At 49.0% G+C, this 23,524-nt stretch overlaps 2 protein-coding genes across 2 annotated transcripts; one reads left to right on the top strand and one right to left on the bottom strand.

The window, feature by feature from the left end:
• The first annotated feature begins 1,895 nt into the window (after window positions 1-1,895).
• Window positions 1,896-13,394, top strand: LOC142587224 (uncharacterized). The gene is made up of 4 exons (XM_075698097.1): window positions 1,896-2,371; window positions 5,231-6,930; window positions 7,772-7,951; window positions 12,713-13,394. Exons 1-4 carry the CDS (start codon window positions 1,925-1,927, stop codon window positions 12,870-12,872), a joined length of 2,487 nt encoding a protein of 828 aa, XP_075554212.1. The 5' UTR covers window positions 1,896-1,924; the 3' UTR covers window positions 12,873-13,394.
• Window positions 13,395-16,775: 3,381 nt separating this feature from the next.
• LOC142587223 (uncharacterized) lies at window positions 16,776-22,315 on the bottom strand. The gene is made up of 3 exons (XM_075698095.1): window positions 22,045-22,315; window positions 21,014-21,517; window positions 16,776-17,112 (listed from the first exon to the last, which is right to left on the bottom strand). Exons 1-3 carry the CDS (start codon window positions 22,257-22,259, stop codon window positions 16,953-16,955), a joined length of 879 nt encoding a protein of 292 aa, XP_075554210.1. The 5' UTR covers window positions 22,260-22,315; the 3' UTR covers window positions 16,776-16,952.
• Between the last annotated feature and the right edge of the window lie 1,209 nt (window positions 22,316-23,524).

Below are 23,524 nucleotides of genomic sequence, written 5' to 3'. Positions count from 1 at the left end.
CCACGTCTATCTATAGTAACGAGAAAGGCACCATCCAGGTTTAGAAGTTTAGAAATTTCCTCCAAGAAATGGTTCGCGTCTTGTAAGACGAGAAGGGTGGATTCCAGGAATGTTCCTAATAATAGGTGCTTAAATACGAGCGGGGAGAGGTCAGTGTGTCACGCGAAGTTGATCAAACAACGCATTGCTAACAAATGCGCGGTGCCCCTCTGCGAAGAGAACAGAGTCATCATCATCATCATCATCAGATAGAGAGGGAGAGCGAGGGTGGGGAAGGAAAGGTGGACAACGAAACAGGCCTCATTGATGCTCAAGTTTTCTGCGCGCCTGGTAACAATCCATTGTCCTTTCTCGAGGGGAAGCGAACTTCGCCGAAGTCCTTAAAAACGTCGCAAACTCCCGATTTTCTATGGTCGCCGGTAAATGAAAAGGGGCCCCCGCAACACGACCCCCCCCCCCTGCACCCGCCCCTCCCACTTTCCCGTTTACGCATACTGACCGCCGCTTTCCCGCACCTTCTTTGTGCGGTTGGGGTGTCCTCGCGGGGACAGCACATACTTGCCCGCCTTTCCTCTGCCCCAACTCTCTCTCTCCGCCTTCTCGCTGTTCAATTGGGCACGCCGATTGGCGTCGCAGACGACAGCGCCAACACTTTCTACCGCTCCAACCGCCACTAGTCGTCCGACTATCGCGCAGCGTAAAGCGCAACCCCGCGAAGGCATCCCTCTTCGCAACCCATACTGACTGCGTGCGGTAAGAATATTTTTGTAGCATCTTACGATGATTTGACGACGTAGCAGCGCAAATATCGGAACACAGACAGTAATGTGAGTGGCGCGACGCGAACGCTGGGTTTTTCAACCGGAAATTTATACAGACGCGAGACGAATACGTATCGCTCCGCGATAAAAAAACCTTCGGTTGAAAGACGGGCGCTTGCGTCATCCCTTCTAGTCCTGTCTGTGTCCGGTCGTTGCGCTCCTGCATCGCACGTAATTCGAAGCGCTCAGTTTTCTATTCTTGTTCTTTAAGCCTGCAATGCCCACTTTATCGTGTATGATACGCTGAGTTCGTACTTGAAAATTGCGATTTATCTGAGGGAAAAAAGCACCAGGGCGCGGGATTGAATCTCTGCCGCGGCTGCCGCATGTCGACGGAGCCCCCCCCCACCCCCCTGCTTGCGCCCTCCCTCCCCAATACGGCGTACCTCATAGTCATTGTATATACAGTTTTGGCACGTAGAACCCAAGAAGTTATATTATTTAATGAAAATGCAGTACTTAGCCCATATAATAGCGCTATTGACGTGGTGGAGAGCTTAAATAATTGGATGTTGTGTAATTAGGCTTAACTCGCATAACGTACCATTGTCGTTCTTTCTTTCAAAATATACTTGATGTAGAACTGCGTTTGTGCATTACAAGGCCATGCTGGCGACAGCGCGCATTCTTCTGCTCATTTATATCGCCATACTGCTCGCCGCGGTTGCTCAATGGTCGTGGCGTAGCGTCGCTGAGCACGAGGTTGCGAGTTCGATCCCTGCCGTGGCGGCTCCATTCCATGGAGGCTGAGTGCAAAAAAAAAAAAAAAAAACAACCTTGTAGTTAAAAAAATACCATATGGTCGAAATTAATCTGGAGTCCCCCCGCTACGGGGTGCCTCACACCACATCGCGGCTTTGGCACGTAGAATCGAAGAAATCGAAGTTTTAGATTAGGGGCCTTTAGATTTGGATTAGATTAGATTAGGGCATTTAGATTAGATTAGCCCTTTGCGTCCCCTTATCTAAAACTCTCTATTACTTACCTACTCATCGCCGCACTGCGGATTGAGTACGGCCTGCGACCGGGGTCGTGCGAATATATATACGATTCCCGTTCTGCCGCGCGTGCAGGTGTGTGCGGCGGCCAGCCGTTCCAGCACCATGCTTCCCTCCCACCTACTGCTCGCCCTGCTGCTGCTGACGTCGCTGACGACGCTGCCTGCACCGGCGGACGGAACCTTCGGCGTCTTCGGCGGCGGCTCCCTGGGCTCGCTGGTGCTTCCGGCCGCGCTGATCGGCCTGCCGTTCGGCCCGCTAGCGCTGGGCATCGGGGCGGTCGGCATCAAGATCGCCCTCTTCAGCCGCATCATCGCCTTCCTGGCCGGCCTCGTCCGTAACCGGGGCCCGCAGCGCGGCATCAGCGTCAGGAAGGAGTTCCTCCACATCCCGGCCAAGGACCTGCAGCGCGTTCACCAGGCACCCGTCGTGCTGCCCCCGGTGCCCCGAACGCTGGAACACGCGTTCAGCTTGCCCTCGCATCAGCCCTACGGCGTCGCGGGTGGCGGCCTTCAGACGGCGTTCGCCAGGGGTCCGGCCTCTCCGTTCCAGGTAAGCGAGGCGGAAGAAAGCTGCGCCGTAACTGAAACCTACGACATTTGAGACGTTCCTGGTCCTTTTGGCCCATCTTTCTGTAAAGTGTTCCGTTTCTCAGTCAAGATGCCGTTTCGTCTGCTGCCTTTGCATCGCGCCGTTTCGCATCCTATCGCGGCGTAACAGGCGTAAACCAAATATATAGCCCAGCAGCAAGTAGGGATGCGTTACATTTCTTCTATATAGCGGAGCTTGCTTTGTGTTTTGACCCTCTCGTCACTGCTCCTAGTGTTAGTGTCACCGTCCCACCCTACGTCACAGTGTAGAGTCCCTGTATCTCTCGTCACTGTAGGCCGTCACTGTTACACACAGTGACGGTTCTGATAACACGCATTGTGATTGGACGTTCGCATGTAGCATGTGCAACGCACTCTGATTGTGTACCTCAAGCAGAGTGTACCTCAATTAGGTGATGCTTTGTTCCTGCGCTATATTTCCTTTGCGTCTTTTTTCAATGCGTAAGCATTTCTATGCTTACCCAACGAGGAAACCCGTCCGTCACGCTAAGGCTATCGCTTTCAAGATGAGACCAGCAGCAGCAAGCGAATTGACCTTCGTGCTGCCTCTCGCTTCAACGCGAACTAAAGGGCGAGAACAGAGCGCACACGTTCTTTTTGTTCTTTTCGTTTATCTTCTTTTTTTTTGTATCCCTTAGTCGCCCGAGTTCAGTTTTGATCATTTGTATATTCGCCCTTTCTATGGCCAACCATATATTTTGGGCGTATAATATGCACCAAAAATTTAACAAGAGAGAGAAAGAGAGAGAGGAAAGGGGAAAGGCAGGGAGGTTAACCAGAGAGAAAGATCCGGTTGGCTACCCTACACTGGGGAGAGAGGGGAGGGGGAAGTAAAGTGGTAACAAAGTAGAAATAGGAAAGGAAGGAGCGTAGACACACAATCACAATCGGTCACTGGCACCGAATACTGTCATCGCACAGCACAGTGACACTCGCCGCACTATCAACATCTGTTCAGGCTACAGCCGCCTATCCAATTCTGTCGCCCTCAAAAACCGCAACAGTGCCCTCGTCGCCCTCTGCTGCGATGGCTTGTGAGTTAACAGTAATATCGGAGGAGAATAACATGCGAGTATCGCTTTGAGGTGTGGCTTCACGGCAGTGCAAATTTGGCCTTAATGTGTTACTTCACGGCATTGCGTGCTGAGCTGCCGTGAAGCCACGTATAACTGCTTGTTTCTTTCATGCCGTTGGTCCTGTGTCACATCATCCGCGTAATTTAGTTCCACTGCGGGGCCAATGGTTCGCCCAGCGATCCCCACCTATCCATGTCTTGCGACAGCGCACTCTGGCATATACTCGCAAATATCTTAATCTGATCACACCACCATATACTGTGCCATCATCGAATGCGTTTTCCTTCCCATGGTACCCATTCTGCTACACTAATAAGGAGTATTCCCGTGACGTCGCGTACGCCGTCTTTTTCCTATTCAAAGATTCCAATGTGCTGTTAGAGATAAGGGGATAGATATAAAGCGCAGCTATTCATCGTACTGATTGTACAACATGGCGGCCTCGATGACGTCATTTCATAGCCCATATAGACAAACTGTTATCTGTTCCACACATATGACTGGCGTAAGCTTTTATTGTCTTAATGGTTGGTTTAAAGATGATCCAGCAAAAGGCAACTCGATTTATCTTGGCAGGCTAGCTAGTTAGTTAGTTAGTTTGTCAGTTAGTTAGTGACAGATAGATAGATAGATAGATAGATAGATAGATAGATAGATAGATAGATAGATAGATAGATAGATAGATAGATAGATAGATAGATAGATAGATAGATAGATAGATAGATAGATAGATAGATAGATAGATAGATAGATAGATTCCTCACGAATGTGCTTAATAAAGTGATTGAATGCGCTTTGTTTTTTTAGTGTGTCGGTAAGCTGCCAAATTCATAACTTGAAATTAGTTGCCGTACGTGTCCCAGCCGGATATTATTATTTTGTTGCTTCATTCATACAGTTCTTTGATAACGTCTCGATACCTTGGCGGGGCATGTCGGGGTCATCCAAAAACCTCAGCATACTGGCAAGCGCCTTATCTTACCGTATATGCTGGGCGGAGTGGCTTAAAAACATGAATGATAGTTTTCTTTCCGGAATAGCAATGGTCGCAAGCAGCGCAATCGGCCACATTCGTAAGTGACATCTCGAGGTATGACTATAGGGGTCTGTTTTCATAAAAGGGTACAGATAATGCAGAGAGAGATATCTATAATATAAATAAGGGATAGGGCAGGGAGGTTAACCATATGGTCGCGCTCGGTTACCCGGTCACCACACGTGGTGAAGGGGAAAAGAACGATAAGGAGAAGGGTAGCCAGTGTAAGCACAAACCTGCAGATGAATGTTCACTCACGTATAGTCACAAGAGCTCGTGCAGTACAGTTCTCATGAAGAAGCGCATTAATGGTTTCGGGATCTTGTGCATACCGGTATTCTTTGGCCAAGGTCCCGGGATCTTTGCTTATGTGCTCTAAGCATCTGGGACTATAGTACGCAGATCGTATCGTCGAAAGTCGAATGATAGACAGTGACAGACAATGCGCTCTGTAACATCCGCTCATCTCTTTCGCACACAACGCAGAAAGGTCGATAACCAGAGGCAAGGTCCCAGGATCTATGCTTGTGTAGTCTGAGTGGCAGGGACTAGTACGCAAAGCGTATCGCCGAAAGTTGAAATGAGAGACAGTGACAGATAATGAGCTCGTTAGTTGCATTACATCCGCTCATCTCTCTCGGAGATAACCCAGAAAGTTCGATAACCACAGTCACTCGCATATCTGCAGGTGCCCGTCCCGCAACCGTTCGTGTTCTCTGGGCCGACGAATTTCGTGCCCCCACCGCCGCCGCTCCATTTCGTGGTCCCACCGCGAGTGGCCGTGGTCCGACCGGAGCCGACGCAAGGCGTGTCGCCGGACAAGCTGCTCCACGGCGCACAGCCGCCTACCGGCGGCACCTTCGACCAGATACTGCGCATCGCCCAGTCGCCGGCCGTGTCCACCATCGTGAGCAACAACCCGGACCTGGTGGTCAAGTTCATCCAAGGAATCGCCGGTTCGAAACCGCTGCAGACGCCCGTCGGAACGGCGCACAGCAATGCGGGCCTGACGGGCAGCAAAGTGGGCGGCGGCGACATCGAGGCCCTCCTCAACTTCGTGCGCCAGGACCCGAACCTCGTGCGCAACATCGTCAGGGCGGACCCGGGATTCGTGCCCAGCCTCGTGGACAACCTCCTGGGAATATCGGGCCAGGTAAAGGAGCCGACACCCGCGCCGCCGGCCAATTTTTCTGGCTTCGACTTCAAGCAACCCATCAACGGCACAGCGGAGGGATCCCCGGACGTTCCAGCTAACGTTCCCGTTGACGGCAAACAAGCCGAAGCTCCCGTTCTGCCGTCGGCAGCGCCCAAGACGGCGGCCAATCCGCCAGTTTCTTCCCCGGGAGTTTACTCAATTCAGCGCTACCCGCAAACGGTATACCCCATTCCCAACTACGGACCGTCACCGCATGCCCCCTTAGGGTTTCCCGTCGTACACGGCCTACCTCAACAGCCCGTCGTGTACCCCCGTTTTCCTTGGTCAACTATGACGCCTCAGCAAGTTTCAAATGCGTTGAAGCTCGCAGCTTATCCAAGTCGCGCCTCGGTGACAAAGCACGGCGCCACCGCTCGTCCCGACAAGCAACAACCGACCGTCCAGGAGTCCGGGTCCGTTAGGAAGGACAAGCCTAAAGAATTGCCCCCAACGGTCGTCAGCACAAGGAAACCGGAAAAGGCCACCATCGAAGCATACGGATCTGTTCGGAAAGGCACACCCAAGGCGTCGCATAAGACGGACGCGACGACCCAGCGCCCTGCCGCCCTAGAGTCCTATGGACTGCTTCGTAAAGACAAGCCTAAGACGACGTCCTCATCTGTCGCAACGACGAAAAGACCGAAGCAGCCGGTCGCCCAAGCCTATGCGCCCGTTCCGAAAGCCAAGCCTGAGACGTCAAATCAAAAGGTTCAACCTGTACAACCGGCCATCCCGACTTACGGAACAATCAAGGCCAAGCCGAAGCCTTCCTATCAAATCGAGGTCGTGACCGAGGTTCCCGCCGTCCAACAATATGGGGCACCCAGAAGTGACAAACCGAAGGCCTCCCCCGTAACCAGCGCTGGTTCAGTTGAAACAGCGGATAAGGGCGCCGCAGTTGTCGCCGAGAAGCCGGTCACCGAGCAAGATTTGCCTGTCGCGAAGGAAACGAAGGGCGACGTGTACGCCTCGGCCAACCAAGGCCAAGGGAGCTCGCCCGCAGCCGATGGGATCGGTAGGCCCGCCGTGAAGGAAATGGCGCCACCGCCTGCCGTCAGGCCTGTCTACGTGCCTGCCACGGGCAAGTTCCGGTTCGATAAGGGCCGAAAGGGCGGTCCTGAGGAGAACGTGGCGGGTTTCCCTGCTGCCCTGTTCGACCCGACTGCCTTCGGCGACCAGGACAAGAAGGACAGGTGAGCGACATCTTCTAAGCTGGCTAGTAGTGCGCTCGTAATTTGCCGCAACATGTCCAGTTTTTACTATGGAGGCGTATGCAATAATTATTCCTTAAACTCGATTACTCGAAGAAGTGGTTAACTACTTGCACTATAAAGCAACACGCATGATTGACTAATTCGCTAAATAACTTTTTAGGTGATTGCGTTATGGACGGCCCATATTGAAATTTGCGAATTGTAGCCGTTGTGACTGCAAGGAATGCGTCCACTCGGAACAAATTCTGAGTATGGGTCTGGTTTCGAGGTATGCGTCGTCATACTTGCGGTAAAGATACACTGTTGTTCTAGTCACTTTATTAACAAAATGGTTTTTTTTGTGCATTAAAGCAAAAATAGCTGCAATGATAACGTATTGCGTCGCACACTTGCGGCATATGTATCTCTAAACTGATGTCATCTCGAGAATTTGTTCCAGGTTGGTACGCCTTACGAACTCGCTGACTGCAATTCGCAAGTTGCAGTATGTTCCGTAATATAATGAGCTAAAAACTAGTAAGCTATTGAGAATATTCTACTGCTAGTATGAGTATTGCTAGTAGAAGTATTGCCGGTAGGAATATTGCTGGTGGAAGTATATATATATTGGAAGGTTTGCAGTGAAGTTTTGCTGGCGAAGTACTACAAACGAAACGCTGAAGCAACTTAGTCGACTAATGTGAGGCTTTGCGGTAGCTCCGCTTATAAGGAAGCTCTCGGTGTAGTGACCATTTCGCGCAAATACCGAAAGGTTCTTTTTTTTTTAATTGTTATTGTAACCACGTCTTCCCGCCGCATTTCTCCATCGGTGCGCGGGCAGCCAGAGCACCGGACCGGCCAAGGCGCGAGTCCGCCGGGACAGCCCCGACTCGACGACGGCCCCGTCGGACGTGTCACGCACCTACGGCGGTCGCAAGTGCGTCTTCAAGATGATCTGCTTCATCGGCGCCAACGACCACACGTACGGTCGTTACGGTGAGAGAGCCTCCGTCTTCATCAGGTACATCGTCCGTTTCATGGCCCCTTACATCATCAGGTACACTCGTGCTTGCCATGGGATCGCCACTGTTGCTAAAGGACACTGAACATAGATAGATAGATAGATAGATAGATAGATAGATAGATAGATAGATAGATAGATAGATAGATAGATAGATAGATAGATAGATAGATAGATAGATAGATAGATAGATAGATAGATAGATAGATAGATAGATAGATAGATAGATAGATAGATAGATAGATAGATAGATAGATAGATAGATAGATAGATAGATAGATAGATAGATAGATAGATAGATAGATAGATAGATAGATAGATAGATAGATAGATAGATAGATAGATAGATAGATAGATAGATAGATAGATAGATAGATAGATAGATAGATAGATAGATAGATAGATAGATAGATAGATAGATAGATAGATAGATAGATAGATAGATAGATAGATAGATAGATAGATAGATAGATAGATAGATAGATAGATAGATAGATAGATAGATAGATAGATAGATAGATAGATAGATAGATAGATAGATAGATAGATAGATAGATAGATAGATAGATAGATAGATAGATAGATAGGAGAGAGAGAGAGAGAGCGTGTGTGTTAAGCTGAGCCGCATTAGCGAATTGCCCTTCTAAAATAACGCAAATGGATCATTTGTCACCGTGGTTGAGAATGAGCCAGAATTAAATGTCTCAGAAACGCTAGACGGTTGGCCCGACTCCGACTTGAAGTTGCCGTGCCAGCTCGCTGTGACGTCACGGATTCCGATGGCCTCAGTTAGGGCCTAGTTTTGAAGTTTCGAGATGCAAGCAGATTACTGGCGCGGAAACGCAAATTCTGTTTTGGTCTTGCTCTGGTACCCAAGCAGATTGCGTCTCCTCGTCTAAATTTCTTTAACTTTTTTTTGTTTATTGGTTGAGACTGACTACATTGTACTATAAGAGAGCCAAGGACTAAGCTTAGCAAGCTTGAAGAACTTTTACAAAGCCACATTGGTCGAAGTACAACGCTGAAATCCGTGACGTCGCACAGGCGCTGTGTTTTTTGGCGTGCAAATTAAGAAACTTTGGCCTTCATTTTCTCTTCCGGTAATCAACCTAACGCTCAATTAGCGAAAATTGAGTATTTAAATAATATTTTAGGGGGGGGGGGCGGGTCGGAACTTAAATATTGTTTCTCTTTGGTGTCTCTGTAAGTTCATAAATGTACAGACGCTTCTACATCCATCATTGCCGTGTTTATTCAACTATAAGGCGAGGTCCCCCCGCGGAATTCTTAGCCTCTATAGTCAGCCCCCTTTTTAAATGCGAAGTTGATAAATTTAGTCACTGTTGCAATATGGCGGCTGCAGCGTCACATTTTTGGTGACCCGAATTTTAAACGGTAGCCTAAATTGTGTCAACTAATCAATTCTGGCAGGGCAGGCAGTACCGTATGTTTTCCGCATATAACCCGCAACAAGAATTGGAAATGTTATAAACAAGGACTGGGTGCGAATCATATGCAAATTTCGCCTTGATGTGTGACTTCACGGCAGTGTAAATTTTGCCTTATAATGTGGCCCCACAACAGCGCGACGCTTGCTGCCGTGAAGCCACATTATAAGGAGAAATTCGCGCATAACTCCTATTGATTAATCCGATTATTTCGGGGCCTCCCAATTATTCGACATTCCGGGAAATCTCCACCCAGTCTTAATAATTCTTCGGTTAGCTTATATTGCCTTATATTAGTGGACATACTTAAGTTCTTTCTCTCGGGTCCCCTAGCTGGTACCCTCGCCTTATATTTGAATACACATACCCTGTTACGACTTGCAAATAAATGTTCTCTGCGTCGCAATACGCATTTTTACTGAATTTATAACTAGAGATATTGTTGTTCAAGGACTAGTCATACCACTAAAGTATATTGAAAATTAGTTCTGCAGCTTCATGTTGAAATTTCGCGCAAACATCGGTCTAGGCACGTAAGGTTATTCATCAGCAAGCTTTGCAAGTCAGTATCCTCTGCCATGCTGCCATTGGTGGCGCTGTCCGATGTATTAGCATGCCAGACGACACTTGTGATTAAACGCGCGGGAATATGGACGATGAGTACCGCAACATTGAAGATACCATAACGAGAACTTATGACCGCACGTGTTGAGGTTGTCTCGGTTACTAATTAATGCTCCCAATTATTACGCAGTGTTGAGCAGAGTTGTCGCACCAGCCCTGACCTATCTTGGTTCTGCTTGCATGAATTCCCATCTCTCTATCTTTCTCGATTATGCAGTGCCAGAAAAACTATACATCTGCATCTGTGCGTGCGGTTCGTGTGCAAGAAGATGCTTCCCGTCAGGTTCCCTCCCACTTAACGCTTCACGAGTATGTATTGAGAACAGGCAATAAAGCAGCAGTAAACATTGTTGCACTAAGAAAAAAATTACACAGATATAGACAGAAAATACAAAAACGATATTCAATATATCAAGTAGACAAATGTGAAACTTAATGATTAATTAAGCTTACGAAAACGGTTCTTTTTAAAATGTGATAAGTGAGTAACAGTGTTTAAAGTAATATCGCGGAGCGTGCGAGGAAATAAGCGGCACACCTACTGCAACTTGTTCGTAGTACGGCAAAAATTAAAAAAAATCTAATTGAAACAATCTTGAGGGAACACTACGCGTGCAACTACAAAAAGAAAAAAAAATACGTATCTGATAATACCATAAGATTCTCCTGTGTACGCCGTCGCTCTTCTTTTGTTCGATTGACGTTCACAGTGCTGCCCTAGTGTAGCGCACTCTGTCTAATCTGTGCGTCACCTGTACTGCCAAGATCTGGAGTGCTTTGGGATAAGATATTGTCGACTCTTCGCTAATCCACGCCGTCCTAACACTGCACTTTGCCCCCTTTACAACAGCGACATTCTGAGTGAACGTGATCCTAATCGGAAATGTTAGGTGTACAGATCTATTTCGCGACTAGTTTCACAATGCCACTGCCGTAAATCACGCCGTAGTAGCAGCAGTTCTTCGCGGGCCGGAAATAAAATGCAGCCAGAAGCGTCTTGTGTTTATGCCACGACGAACCCGCTTGCCTGCCGAGCCAACCCGCCGCAGTAGCTTAGTGGCTGTGGCGTTGCGTTAGTCATATCGAGACCGCGGCTTCGATTCCGCGCCGCTGGAAAACCCTAGAGTTTGGCAGGGTGACGATTTGGGCGATATGGAACAGTTCACTCATGCTGACAATCAGTGCCACTACGCAAAACAAGGTACAAAAGAAGAAGAAAAAAAGATCACCGCCAACCCACTTATTTGGAGGTGGTTGGTCAGCGAAGCTGTAGATTTGTGGCGCCTAATCTAGGGCAACCACGTCAAACAACGATCCCATGGTGTGTGCGACCATTTGCGCACATGTCTGCGAAGACTCTGGAGCTTTTGATGCACGTCTGTGGGGACGACGTTAACGATTTGACCTTTAATGCCAAATTGACCACCTCCGTGAGCGAGGTGCCTTGTGTTCATGAATTGGATTCTGGGAGCAACCAGACGCTCTTCCACGACGTTCCACTTTGGCAAATGTTCCGGGATCAGACGGCATGCGTATCCGTGCGACTTTGCGAGCAAGAACACTTTGCCTCTTTGCACGTACCGCAAAATTTGAAGCTTGTGATATCTGCGTAGCGAAACGGCTCCCCTAACGCTTCTAGTGCCCGCGATCTCCTTGCTTCGTCTCTGAAGTTTGCGACCGACGACAGATCGCTCTCGAACCACAAGCGATATCGCACACGTTACACGTGAGTTCGAACGCTTGGTCCAGAAACAGCCTCTTGAACTTAGAATTGGCCCCTTTGAAGTTCGAAACGCCTCTTTCGACAGTCCTAGCCGTGCGTGGCCCACCCGTGGAACATTCTTGCAAGACTTACTAATCCACATCTATGTATACGTGGTTGGTAAGCTTTGCTGACCAACCATCTACACAGAAGTTGAGCACCGTGAAGGTGGTTAGGCAGCTTTGCTGGCCAACCGCCTTCACGGGAGTAGTCTTTGCCTTACGGGGTTATGAGCCATTGCTGTGCCCTGTACTGCGGCCAGGATCGGCCCACCATTGTTCTTTGTCGACGTTAAGCCGAAGAAATCCCCGGATCCTAGCCATAGACAGCTTCGCTGTAAGAAAAAATGTACATTTATTTCTCTTTTTCTTTCTTCTTATTTTAGGAAGGGAGAAAACGGAATGGGGAGTTAACTGTTTATTGCCTTTAAGCTTCAGTCTGTGTTGGCTTAACGTGCATGGCGTAGCTCGGTTTTACGAGACTGAATATCGACATCCTCGGTTCCCGTGATTCATCTCGCGCATTGCATAAGGAATGTCCTTGACACGGAAAGACGTATGTGGCATGAGTTTCTTTTTTCTTTTTTTTTCACATTCCGGCTCTGTCAGAATGCGGCCGGATACCGCACACGTGACCTCGGCGTCAGCAGCGGAACGCCTTAGCCACCACGGCACGTCAATCGCGAGAATTAACTGAACAATTCAAGAGTGGTCAATTTCATAAATATTTTTTTTTAGTTTCGTTCTTTCCTTGGTTTTCAGTGTGCCATTTTTTCAGAAAGTCGTTGCAAGATCTTCTGTCTTTATTATCTTTTTTTACACTATAACAAAGTAAATTTGCTCAATACACCTGAACGTCACCCCCTCATCGACATAATCAAAGAAAGAGAGAGAGAGAAGCAGAACTTCACTAACGCTATATTTTCAGATACATGGACAGCCTGATGAGCTCCAGCGACGTGGCGGCCGACTACAGCCGCGCGTACGAAGTGGGCCGAACGCACGGCGGCGAAGGCTGCCGCATCAAGTACAACAGCTGCCCCATGACGGTCGTCGACCTGATCAGCCTGTCGGCGAACTTCGGCTGAAGCCTCGGCGCGCTGCGGCGAACACGGCGGTCCAGGCCACACGACGCTGCAGACTGTGTGTGGACCGGTCGGTCTCTGGTACAAACCCGAGATGCAGTCTTCCACAGCGAGCAGCGTTTGGCAGGGGCGCCTACGTCGCGGTGACTTGTAGAGGCCGTGCGGAGCTGGCCGACCTGTCGCGTTTTGGCAACCTGCTGTGATAACAGTTGTTCGTGTTATGTTGTAAAAAAAAAAAAAAGTGACTCTATGCGTGAGATGTAGAAGCTTTTGTGGCGGAAACTGTGGCGCGATTTCTTGCTTCCAACATTTATTTCTGTTGGAAATGACTTATCGGCAACCGCGCGAAACCTCGTGCACTCTGTATGTAGCGGCATGTTTTCGATAATGTCTTTTTTTTTTTTGTTCTTGTGTAGCATTTGATACACTACTTCGTATTTATTAGCTCGTCGGCGCCACTGTGTCACGCCAGCACGTGCGGAACCTTGCGGTTTCATGTGTCTGTATATAGCGTTAATAAAGAGTATTCCAACCTATATATTTATTCGGCTTTCGTGTCTGAAGCACGTGCAATGTCACGTGTCCCGACTCTGTGTCAAACGTACACGGGTCCGCGCAGCATTCGAAAGATGACTTATGCAGTAACTCGTTCACAACCCAAAGACCCGGTAATGGCTTGTAAGGGGTTCTACAGCTATTGCAAGGCACACGAGACAAGACTGGCGCTCGTTCAACGTCTACCACAGTCGTCATATTTTAAACATGCACACTGCGCCTAAACAGCTGGTCAAGTTGCTTGAGTAAGGCGAAGCTTGTCACGTGTGAAGTTGGTTAGCTGGCAAAAAAAATAGTTATATGGTTTTGCGTGCCAAAACCGCTGATTGTGAGGCCGTAGTGAGAGATTGCGGATTAATTTGGACCACCTAGGGTTCTTTGACGTGCACCTAAAATCACTGACTGAGGGGATCTTTAACCTGCCCTGCATTGCGCGGGACACGGGCCTTATTTGCACTTCGCCCCCACCGAAATTCGGTCGGCACTGCTGGGATTTGAACCCGCGACCTCGTGCTTAGCAGCGCAGCACCATAGCCGCGAAGCCACAGTTAGAAACCGCTATTGCCCACTAGAATATGGAGCGCGAAGGCACTACATCTGCATTAAATTGAGGGGTTGCATGCGCAGGCAGCTGTAAGGAATTTGTTTGACCGCTGATTGCTTACTTTACGAACACGAAAGCATTTGCAACATACATAAAATTTTCCTAGCTGTTATACGAAGTTGAGCGCTAATTAGCCTGTCAACTGCAACAACTACCTGCTTGATTTATTCCTTTGGAAGCAGAAGCCAGCACAGCTTCTGCTTTGTAGGTTGACGAAGCACAGATATATTTTTGTAATGCCTTTGATGTAAAGCTGCGTGAGTTGGCGACCGAAGATAAGGCGAAAAAGAAAGTTTCGGAAAGAAGCGGAGCATTGTCGTGATGCTGATGATGATGATTGGCATCCCGTCTGAAACTGGGTGGAGACGAGAAGTCACCTAGCCTGCTTGCTTTAATCACGTTTCGCTACATCTATCACTATTGAGCCTTTTGCCTATCTGATTTCGATCTTCCGTATTTAAGAGCTCAATCACTACACTGCACCATTACCTACGCTTGCAATGACTCCGGTTCTATCAATCTCTTCTCCGATTTTTCCCCCAGCAATACTCTAATCGTCTCTTGTGTCGACTGCCGACCGTATACTACTTCCACCTCCTTTTGATCCCAATGCTTCTGGAAGGTGGACACTCCCTGCGTGTCTCGTTGGGAGAACATTGGAATTCAATTACAATGTCCCCAGTTTCCGAGCTATTCTTGCAGCACACATTTGCCTCATCCTGTGGCTCATATTTGCTCCGGTACGTTGTTGTCCTCAGGCAGCCAGCTCAATCCTCAAGGAGCAATGTACTTCCCTTTGCGTTATCATACAGACTTGCCCTTCCGATTTCTTTTTTTGCCATTCTTGTAAACATTGAAGGTATCCATTTTTCCATTCCTTGCATCCAATTTACCTTCTCTGTTTCTCTCGCAGTTTTTTTATGACTCTTGGTTGTCTATATTTACATTCTCACTTACCCTGTATTTCGTCGCCACCTTCCTTGACCTCTTCCTCCATTCAGTGTCCGTGTTTTTGAGGTACAGATATTTGTGCACTTTAGCCGGCCATTTATTTCCATCCATGTTCCTTGGTATTCCTTCAACACTAATCTTGCTCTGCGCTTCTCCGACTTCTAAAGAAGGCCAACCCATGTCACATTGCACTGCCTCCTTTGTGATTTCACGGTGGGCCCCCAAAGACAGTCGGCCCTCCGTCCTCTAGTTAATCTCCGAAACACAAGGTTTCTTATTTATAGCCCAGAATTTTAGCTATTATCGAATCCCTTTCCGTAGTGCAACCTGTCCTCGCTTCAAGGAATGTACGAGGAGAGGCGAATAATATCTGGGCGCATCGTCGGGCGGAGTGTTAGCACCTAAATTATTTTTCTTAGGCCATTTATAATAAGCTTTTCTATCGAACTTTGTCTCATCGAATTCTTTTGTGAAGGGAATGTGCGTTTATCCCGTACGGGTCCTTGAAAAAACGTTAGGACTTCCCTTTCATATTGATGGCGACCGTATGCGTTGACACGGCAGCTGCTGAATAGGCTCGGAAACAATACCGAAACGTCAGAAATCCTACGTGCCGTTACAGCAGCTCGGTTTATAACCAAGTGGTCTATGCATTGCCGTCAACGCTTCGGTGCGCCGCGAGTAGTTGCGTCACACGCTGCAACATCCTACCTAATTGATGGTCGACCGTGCCATGACCCTTTAATGTCTGATATGCTATACTTCTTAGTTCCAAGCACGTGTTGCGGAGCTAACAGCGTTTAGACCGACCCATAGCAGCGAGAAAAGGCTGGAACCTAAGGTACCAGCTCAAGTGATTAAGTAAATGTAATAATTGGGACTGATAAGGTGTCATTAATTTAAGAGTCTACATCAGCTTAGCCTGATAACTTATTCTTTCAAACGTCTACTTTTTTTGTAAATTTCTTGGTAAGTATGAATGTAGTAATTATAAATAATGAAAGTGGACGAAAAAACTGTCCGCAGGCGGGATGCGAACCCCCGTACTCGAATTATTACGCCATAGCTTATGCGTGGTGCGAGAGCGCGTAGAATAAACAAACATGTAATCACCCCTATGTTTTCCTTGCATATCGGTTTCTATCGTGTGGTTGCGACTTACGAAAATAGAATCTCTCAGTTGCCATTTTCTCTTCCGTTGCCCCTTTAATATGCGTCGCTGAAGATAACACTTTAAAACGATTGCAACCCCTTCTGGTCCTATCTTGTCGCGCAAGGACAATCGCCATCTATCTTGCCTGAATTTCCTTTAACTCTCCGAACCTGGTAAATCCAGGTCAGTAACGGCATGCGCATTGTCAGCGTGACTTTGCATTCTTGCCGGGAAATTAGCGAGCGCAGAGCTTCCAAGGAAGCAAACGCAAGCAAGGCAGATGACAATTACTATTGTGGGACAAGACACCGTACCAAAGGATGCAAACTTTTTAGAGTAAACGTCTGAGCGCAGCTACTGTGTTTGAGGGACATATTCCGTTTCTTTATACCATATTTTTAAAAGACCAGTCCGTGGCATTTCGAACAACTACGCCTTTACCGTGAGAATGATGTATTCTCACGTGCGCTACACCAGAATACGGAACTAGTAACCGGCGTAAATATAAAAACAGTTCCAGTTTGCGTCATGCCTGCACAGTACATATCTCGGTGAAGCTTTGAGTGTTACTGCCTACAGTGTGTGGTTGTTTGCGTTATATAACAAGATCCGTTCAAAACAATACGCAAACGCTGGGAGAGTGAGCTCTTTGCATTTATTGCGCGCAAGTGAAGAAACCACACGCTCCGTTTCCATCGGAAAGGCACGTGGACTCATCCCTACTATGGTCTGATGAAGTGATCGCTGTGAGTGAGCTTGCCGGTAGGCCCTGCGTCCTTTGGACGCAACGGAGCAACGTGCTCCTTACGCTCGGCGCCGCTCAAAAGTGTCCGTACCGGAAGCTGTAGCGGCGCTGGAACAGCGGCCCAATCGGGTGCCGACAGGAGGAGATGCGGCCGCGACAGCCCCCGTCGCGGCGGCCGTGTCGGGCCATGGCGGCGTAGTGCGCAGCCGAAGAGCCCGTGTCCCACATGGGATACCTGCGAGGTTACAGGTCAGCGAGACTATTGCAGGCTATCGTCTAATAACATATGAGGTTATTAACTAATACTATCAAGCTAATAACTATAAGACTATCAGACTAATACTAACAGGCTAATGTTATCGCAGGCGAGAGCACTGCAGCAGCACTGCAGCAACAAGAACTAGGGCGCAGTAGCGTAGACAGGAATATTTCTCGATGCGGGGAGGGGGGGGGGGGGTAGGTGGCGGCACCTATTCCATCGTGAGAGGGGAAGGGTTGGGCAGGCGGCTGCCTGGTACACGGAGATTTAGGTGGAGTGAGGGGAAGCACGTTTCCGGCAATACAGCATTAATGTCTAATTGAACGCCGCTGAACGGACCTTCGAGTTACGAACACTGCCCTCCATGCCCTCCCTCCTCGCGCAACAGTGGCTCGCCCGAGCCACTAAGGGCGAGCCAGCGTCACGTGACGTGGCAGCCAGCGGGAAGCTATGGGGAACCAGCGCTGGAGTTTTCACGGCGCCTGCAGCGCCGCCCTGGCGGTCAGAATGTGCACAACGCAGCCTCCCCCGCGGACGAAAATTGCGTTGCGTGCCCTTAAAGTCGAAGGCAAACAAAAGGGCGCCGACGATACTGTTGCGTATACAAGTGCCACAACTAAGTCGGGATGAGGGAGGATGTATCCTTCTGCGTCTTTCCATCTAAACCCTACGAACAAGAACGGAGGCGGCGTTGGATCCAAGCAGTCAGGCGAGCGGTGTAAGCTCCCGTCTTGTCGCCCTGTCAAGCGGTGTCGGGCTGGTTTCTAAATCAAATTTTGCGTGTATCCTTGGTTTATTCGATAGTGAAGACGGTCAGCCATGGCAGACAGTACCAAACAGCAGAATCTGCTGTCGGTATTTCGTCGGAAACAAAATGAGCAATAGCATGCACCATCCGGCATATGTACCATTTTTCCTTCGCAATGCCACCGCCAAGCCCCTTCCAACGCCACCGCACCAAGTGAACGATACGAAAGGTAAAAATTATCCATTCAATGCCAAGCTGCCTTGTAATACGAGTTGTATGCGCATAGTGCCGGCGCACGCGCGACTAAGCCACCTATGTGTTTATAAATATGCGCATGCGGATGAGGACTCGGCGCTGAGATGCATCCGGCAAATTAATGTAATTAGTGCTAAATGTAGCCAGAATTGTTACGGATCAAGCAGCCGAGCACTCAAACCTTTGCTTGCGCGAGTCAGCTGATGCGATAAAGCTTTCTTCTCCATTGACTGCTGTGGCGAAGTAACATCAGAATTTTTTATGTCTAGCCAGAGAAATATGGAATATCTTCAGGCCAACTAATACTTCCGAAACCATAGCGCAGCACGACCGGAGCCATAACTGCTAGATTTGCGAGGCAGGCAGCCACGCAAGCATGGCATCGATACACGACGCAACCGTTAAAGAAACACGTGCTCGCCGCGACGCACTGTGAAATATGTATAAAGCTTAAAAAGCTTCTTTCGTCATTTCTTCACTTGATGGCGCTAGCTTCTTTACAAAAACTCCACTTGAAGCGGCGCGAAAACGGAAACATACAAACTATAATACGGCTGCGTATGCGTGTGTCGTCTGGTTGTGTGGCTGGAATATGCCGCGTTTCGTCGCCAGGGCGGCGTGCAACGCACTCTTTTCGACGCGCCGCCTATCCAGCGCTGGTTCCCCATAGGTGCAGCTTCGCTGCTGCAGAGGCCGCCGGCTTTTCCCGTCAATGGTCCATTTGATGCTTTCGCATGCATATCGCGGCATTAAAGTCCCTGCGCATGCGACGCATTCGCTTAGTGGCGTCACATGGCACGGTGCTATAGCTTTGGCGGCGTCATCTACACGGAATCCCGTCACTGTCGTCACATGCTGCGACGGCGCGCGCGGTTGTCGGCATCGGTGTACATCCGGGGAAGCGCTTTTCGATGCAACAGTGAAATAATCGAAGACGGCTGGTAAGCGCGCAGACATTTCATTTCCTTGTGCGTGCATGTCTGCATCACGCGCCCCGCTAGGTGGCGTCACAGCATAAATCGCTTTAGTGCTGATTTAAGTCGCAAAGCTAGCTAATGCGGGACGGGAGAGGGCAGACGAAAGACGCGTCGCCCCGTCGACCGCAGCTCGCGTCTCACTATCTCTTCATGGGTGGCCCGCTCGTGTGCTTGTTCTCGAATCTACTAGTCATACACAAATGACAAGACTGCAGACGACAGCGCTTATCTTGCCAGAGCACATTTAATCATACCTCCTTTTTATGGGTCATGTTTGTTCTTTACTATGGTTAGATTTCTTCTGTGATTTATCATTCGTCCCGCAGAAAGTTTACTGTTTACTTCTTCAAACAACAGCGCTTATCTTGCCACAGCAGAGTTAATCGTATCTCTTTCTTATGGGTCATGGTTGCACTTTACTATGGTTTGTTTTCTTCTGCGATTTATCATTAGTCCTTCAACAAATTTTAGTGTCCATTTCTTCACTCAGTTGTTGCGTTATAGCTAATCGTCTTTCTTCATTTAACTTTCGGCACGATATCTCTTCGTAGCCATCGCTCTCTTTTTCGCACTTTCTACTCAACTATAGGCATTTCCCGAAACCCGCCCAAGGCTTATCTTTATTGCCCCACAGCAGCTTGCTTTTTGAAAACTGATGCACACCAGATTTACAAAACCCACACGCACGTGTCGCTTTAGTTCCGAACAAGCGGAAGGTTCTACAGCCCTCCCCCCCCCCCCCCCCCCCCCCCCTCCCAGCTGCTGCTAGAAGCATCTGCTTTCCGCACGCGTCGCAGGAATAATTGGCATCAGGAAATTTTGTCCTGTGACCCCCCCCCCCCCCCACCTGTTCTTAGAAACCCTGATATAACTGAATTTACACCCCTCTGAAAGGCCATGATATTTTTTTATTCCATTCTTCGCATTTCGATGTAGTTTCACAGCTGGCGTCCTTCGCATCGTGACTATCCAGTGCAGCCGTTTCTGCCTCTGACAGTACTTTTAACACCCCATGCATTATTTCTTATATCTAGTTGATACGTCGAAGTGCTTGTTTAACTCGCAGTACGCCACAGTAGCGTTTTTGAAATGCTAAAGCGATCATTTGGGGTTGACCAAGTTAATAACCTAATCATAGCGCATAGTCACCTATGTGGTGATGCATGATTCAGTAACTCGTCCATCTCTTTATCAAGGAAAGAGTTGGAAGTTTTGCGCATTCCATGAGTACAAATAAATTGAAGCTGTGGTTATCGTGCATGTCAGTGACTTTGATGTCAATACGCTCTGAGCATGTCTCTTTTGTGACGTACCCAGTGAGGGTATATTCTAACTCTGGTCACGTAAATGAGTGAGGACGTCGTTAGAAGCACCATCGCATGCGTGTGCGTATGACGCATATACGAAGAAAAAAAAACGACGTGTAGCCAAAGGCAAAGTTTGAGTCGTGGAAAGTTCACCAAAACAATGGTGAATTGCTACACTATTAAGTAACTCAACTAACATTTCATTGTACTTTCTGCTTCCTTTTATCGAATGTACTCTTCATGGTCAGAAATAAAGCAAGGTTGTTTCATTTTCTTTGACGTGGACGGGTGTTTTGGGCTTACGGGTTCGACACAGTTGTGATTCTTTAACGCCCGCCCTACTTCTCTTGCGTGTTTATGTAACTAATCGAACCGCGATCCTTTGTCACGATCCTTCGTTTCCCCGAAGGCACGTGCAGAGGTGTGTATTAAACTCGTTCCCGCTATTTATTTCCAGTTGACAGTTAGCGCCTGTGCTGCGTCACTCGCCTTCGGTTCGCTTTTATTATTAGCCACGCACCGATACCAACTCGCCCGGTTGCCTATGCCCTCTTCCGTTTAATTAACGAACAGCCGAAAACGCCTCGTACCTGAAAAAGCGATCCACCTTGACGCCCAGCGGACCGTAACGCAGCGGGTACCGGGACATCTCGCAGATCAGGAACGACATGCAGTTCTCCGCGTCGTTGAGCCGCACGAGGTTCAAGTGGCGGCGGACCCGGGCCCGCACGCTCGGTCCGTCGGGCGGCCGAACCACCAACTTCGGGTCGAAGTAGAAGCGGTACTCGACCCCGTTCACTCTGCTCACGAGGCTGCCGGGCTCCTTCGACTGAACCGCGGCCTTGGTTCCTGCGCTGGGGCTCACGGGACCAACGGTGGTCGTCGGAATGGCCGTGGTCGTCGGCGACTGCGGTTCGCCCGTCGTCTGCGAGGTCGGGGTAGACGTCCGCGACGAAGTCGTTGTCGTCGTCGGTGGTGGCGGCGTTTCCGGTGGTGCGACAGAGATGCGTCGCGTTGTCGGTCGCGCGGTTGAGGGTCGTACGGACTCCACGATATTGTTGACGTCGGGGTTACGAAGCAGCAGTCCGTAGTATCTGGGGAAAGAGGGAGACTCTTTATTCGAAAACGCGGACACTATAAAATAGCACAATATATAGATAGTGCTATTTTTCAGGGCAAGAAAATGCGACAACAGCGCTTGTTCCCGTCTTGTCTGTGTTGTGGCGTCCATCGTGCTTTTCTTCTTACAAGGATGAACCGTTGGGCTATCGGAGTTTGACGTGGTGCCGTTTTCCAAGCGCAAAGACGAGACAATGAAACAGACAAGGCAGGAACGAGTTGTTTCGCCTTTGGGATGAACGATGGCGCTATGTCAAACCAACCAGTCAACAGCTTATCCTTGTAAGTAGAATAGTACGATGAAGACAAACAAAAATGTCAGTCCAATACGCAGATGACATATTAGGCGCACTCACGCTCAAACTGCGTATACTGATAGCAATATTAACACCGTTGTTAGCAAAACGATCAGCATCGCCGGCCGTCGTATGCACCGCATGCAAAGTGGCTGCAAGAAACGTGCGCGGTGAGCGAGTTGAATATGCCGAAAAAAAAAAAAAACCTGTTCAGTTCGGCGACCACAACGGGGTCGTTCATCAGGGCGGCCAGGCTTTGCGTGGCTGCGGCCACGCGGTTGATGAACCGTTGTTCGTTCTGCTTCGATCCGAACACGCGGTTACGAAGCCAGGAGAGCGGCGAGCTGCCCGGGAAGTGGTCCTGGCCGCTGGAGCCCATCACGAGTAGCAGAAGTACGACGAAACATGTTCCCAGATTCATAGTTGTAGCAAAATAACGCTGCCTTTCAGCAGCCTGTCAGGCGTGTTCGCACACGTGTTCTGGGGGCCCGCTTGGAAAGGCTTTCTCTGGGTGGGCTGACGTCACCGACGTCACGTGAGGAGTGTGGCCGAGGTTGGCGGGCGAGATGTTAGAAATTCCAGCAGCCCCTTCGTTTGGTGGTGGCAATCTGGCTTGCTCTCTTTCAAACAATGTCTTTTTTTTTTTGCTGTTTTCAGGCTATCGACGTTTTACCCCTGCCCCCCCCCCCGGCCCTTTACACACACGCACACACACTCTCTTGTCCCTCCAGGAACTCTTATCTTTAGGAGAACGCGCGGAACAGCTGTGGATGAAGAGCCCCCTCAGCCTAATCGTCAAGAGAGAGAGAGAGAGATAAAAGGAAGGCTGGGATGTTAACGAGTCAAGAGTCTGGTTGGTTACCCAACGCTGCGGGAAGGGAAAAGGGTCATGATTTGGGAGGAAAAAAAGATATGCCTGACCACAGATAGTACTATGAGTCCCTTGCATTACAATGCGTTTTTGTCTTCCTCTTCCTTTTCAGAGCACAAGAAGCCAACGAACAAAGACACCAAGGACAGCACAGTGGAAATTACTTGTACTTACTAATTGAATTAAAGGAATAATAAATTAACGGAAATGAAAAAGGATGAAAAAACAACTTGTCGCAGGTGGGGAACGATGCCACGTCTTCGCGCTACCCACCCGCCGCGGTTGCTCAGTGGCTATGGTGTTGGGCTGCTGAGCACGAGGTCGCGGGATCGAATCCCGGCTACGGCGGCCGCATTTCGATGGGGGCGAAATGCGATAACACCCGTGTACTTAGATTTAGGCGCACGTTAAAGAACACCAGGTGGTCGAAATTTGCGGAGTCCTCCACTACAGTGTGCCTCATGATCAGAAAGTGGTTTTGGCACGTAAAACCCCATAATTTTTTTTCTTCGCACTACCCGTGCGATGCTCTACCAATTGAGCTACCGCGGCGCCGTTTCCACATCCACTTTCTTGGGTATTTATGTTTCCTAATAGAACCCTGGGACTGTTAGCCAGCGCCACCACTCGCATGCATTGGCGGCGGATGTGGAACATCATTTCTGCCGCAGGCATCACGAGTACGTGATCTTTCTTTTTTGGGTGAAGGCAACTGGTCAATAAACACACACGTGCTACCTGAAGGCGTCAATGTTGTTTTACGTGCCAAAGCTACTTTCTGATTATGAGGCACGCCGTAGTGGAGGACTCCGAAA

This window comes from Dermacentor variabilis, chromosome 7 (assembly GCF_050947875.1).
Source record: "Dermacentor variabilis isolate Ectoservices chromosome 7, ASM5094787v1, whole genome shotgun sequence".
NCBI classification, from domain to species: domain Eukaryota; kingdom Metazoa; phylum Arthropoda; class Arachnida; order Ixodida; family Ixodidae; genus Dermacentor; species Dermacentor variabilis.
This window is presented reverse-complemented; position numbering and strand designations above follow the sequence as displayed.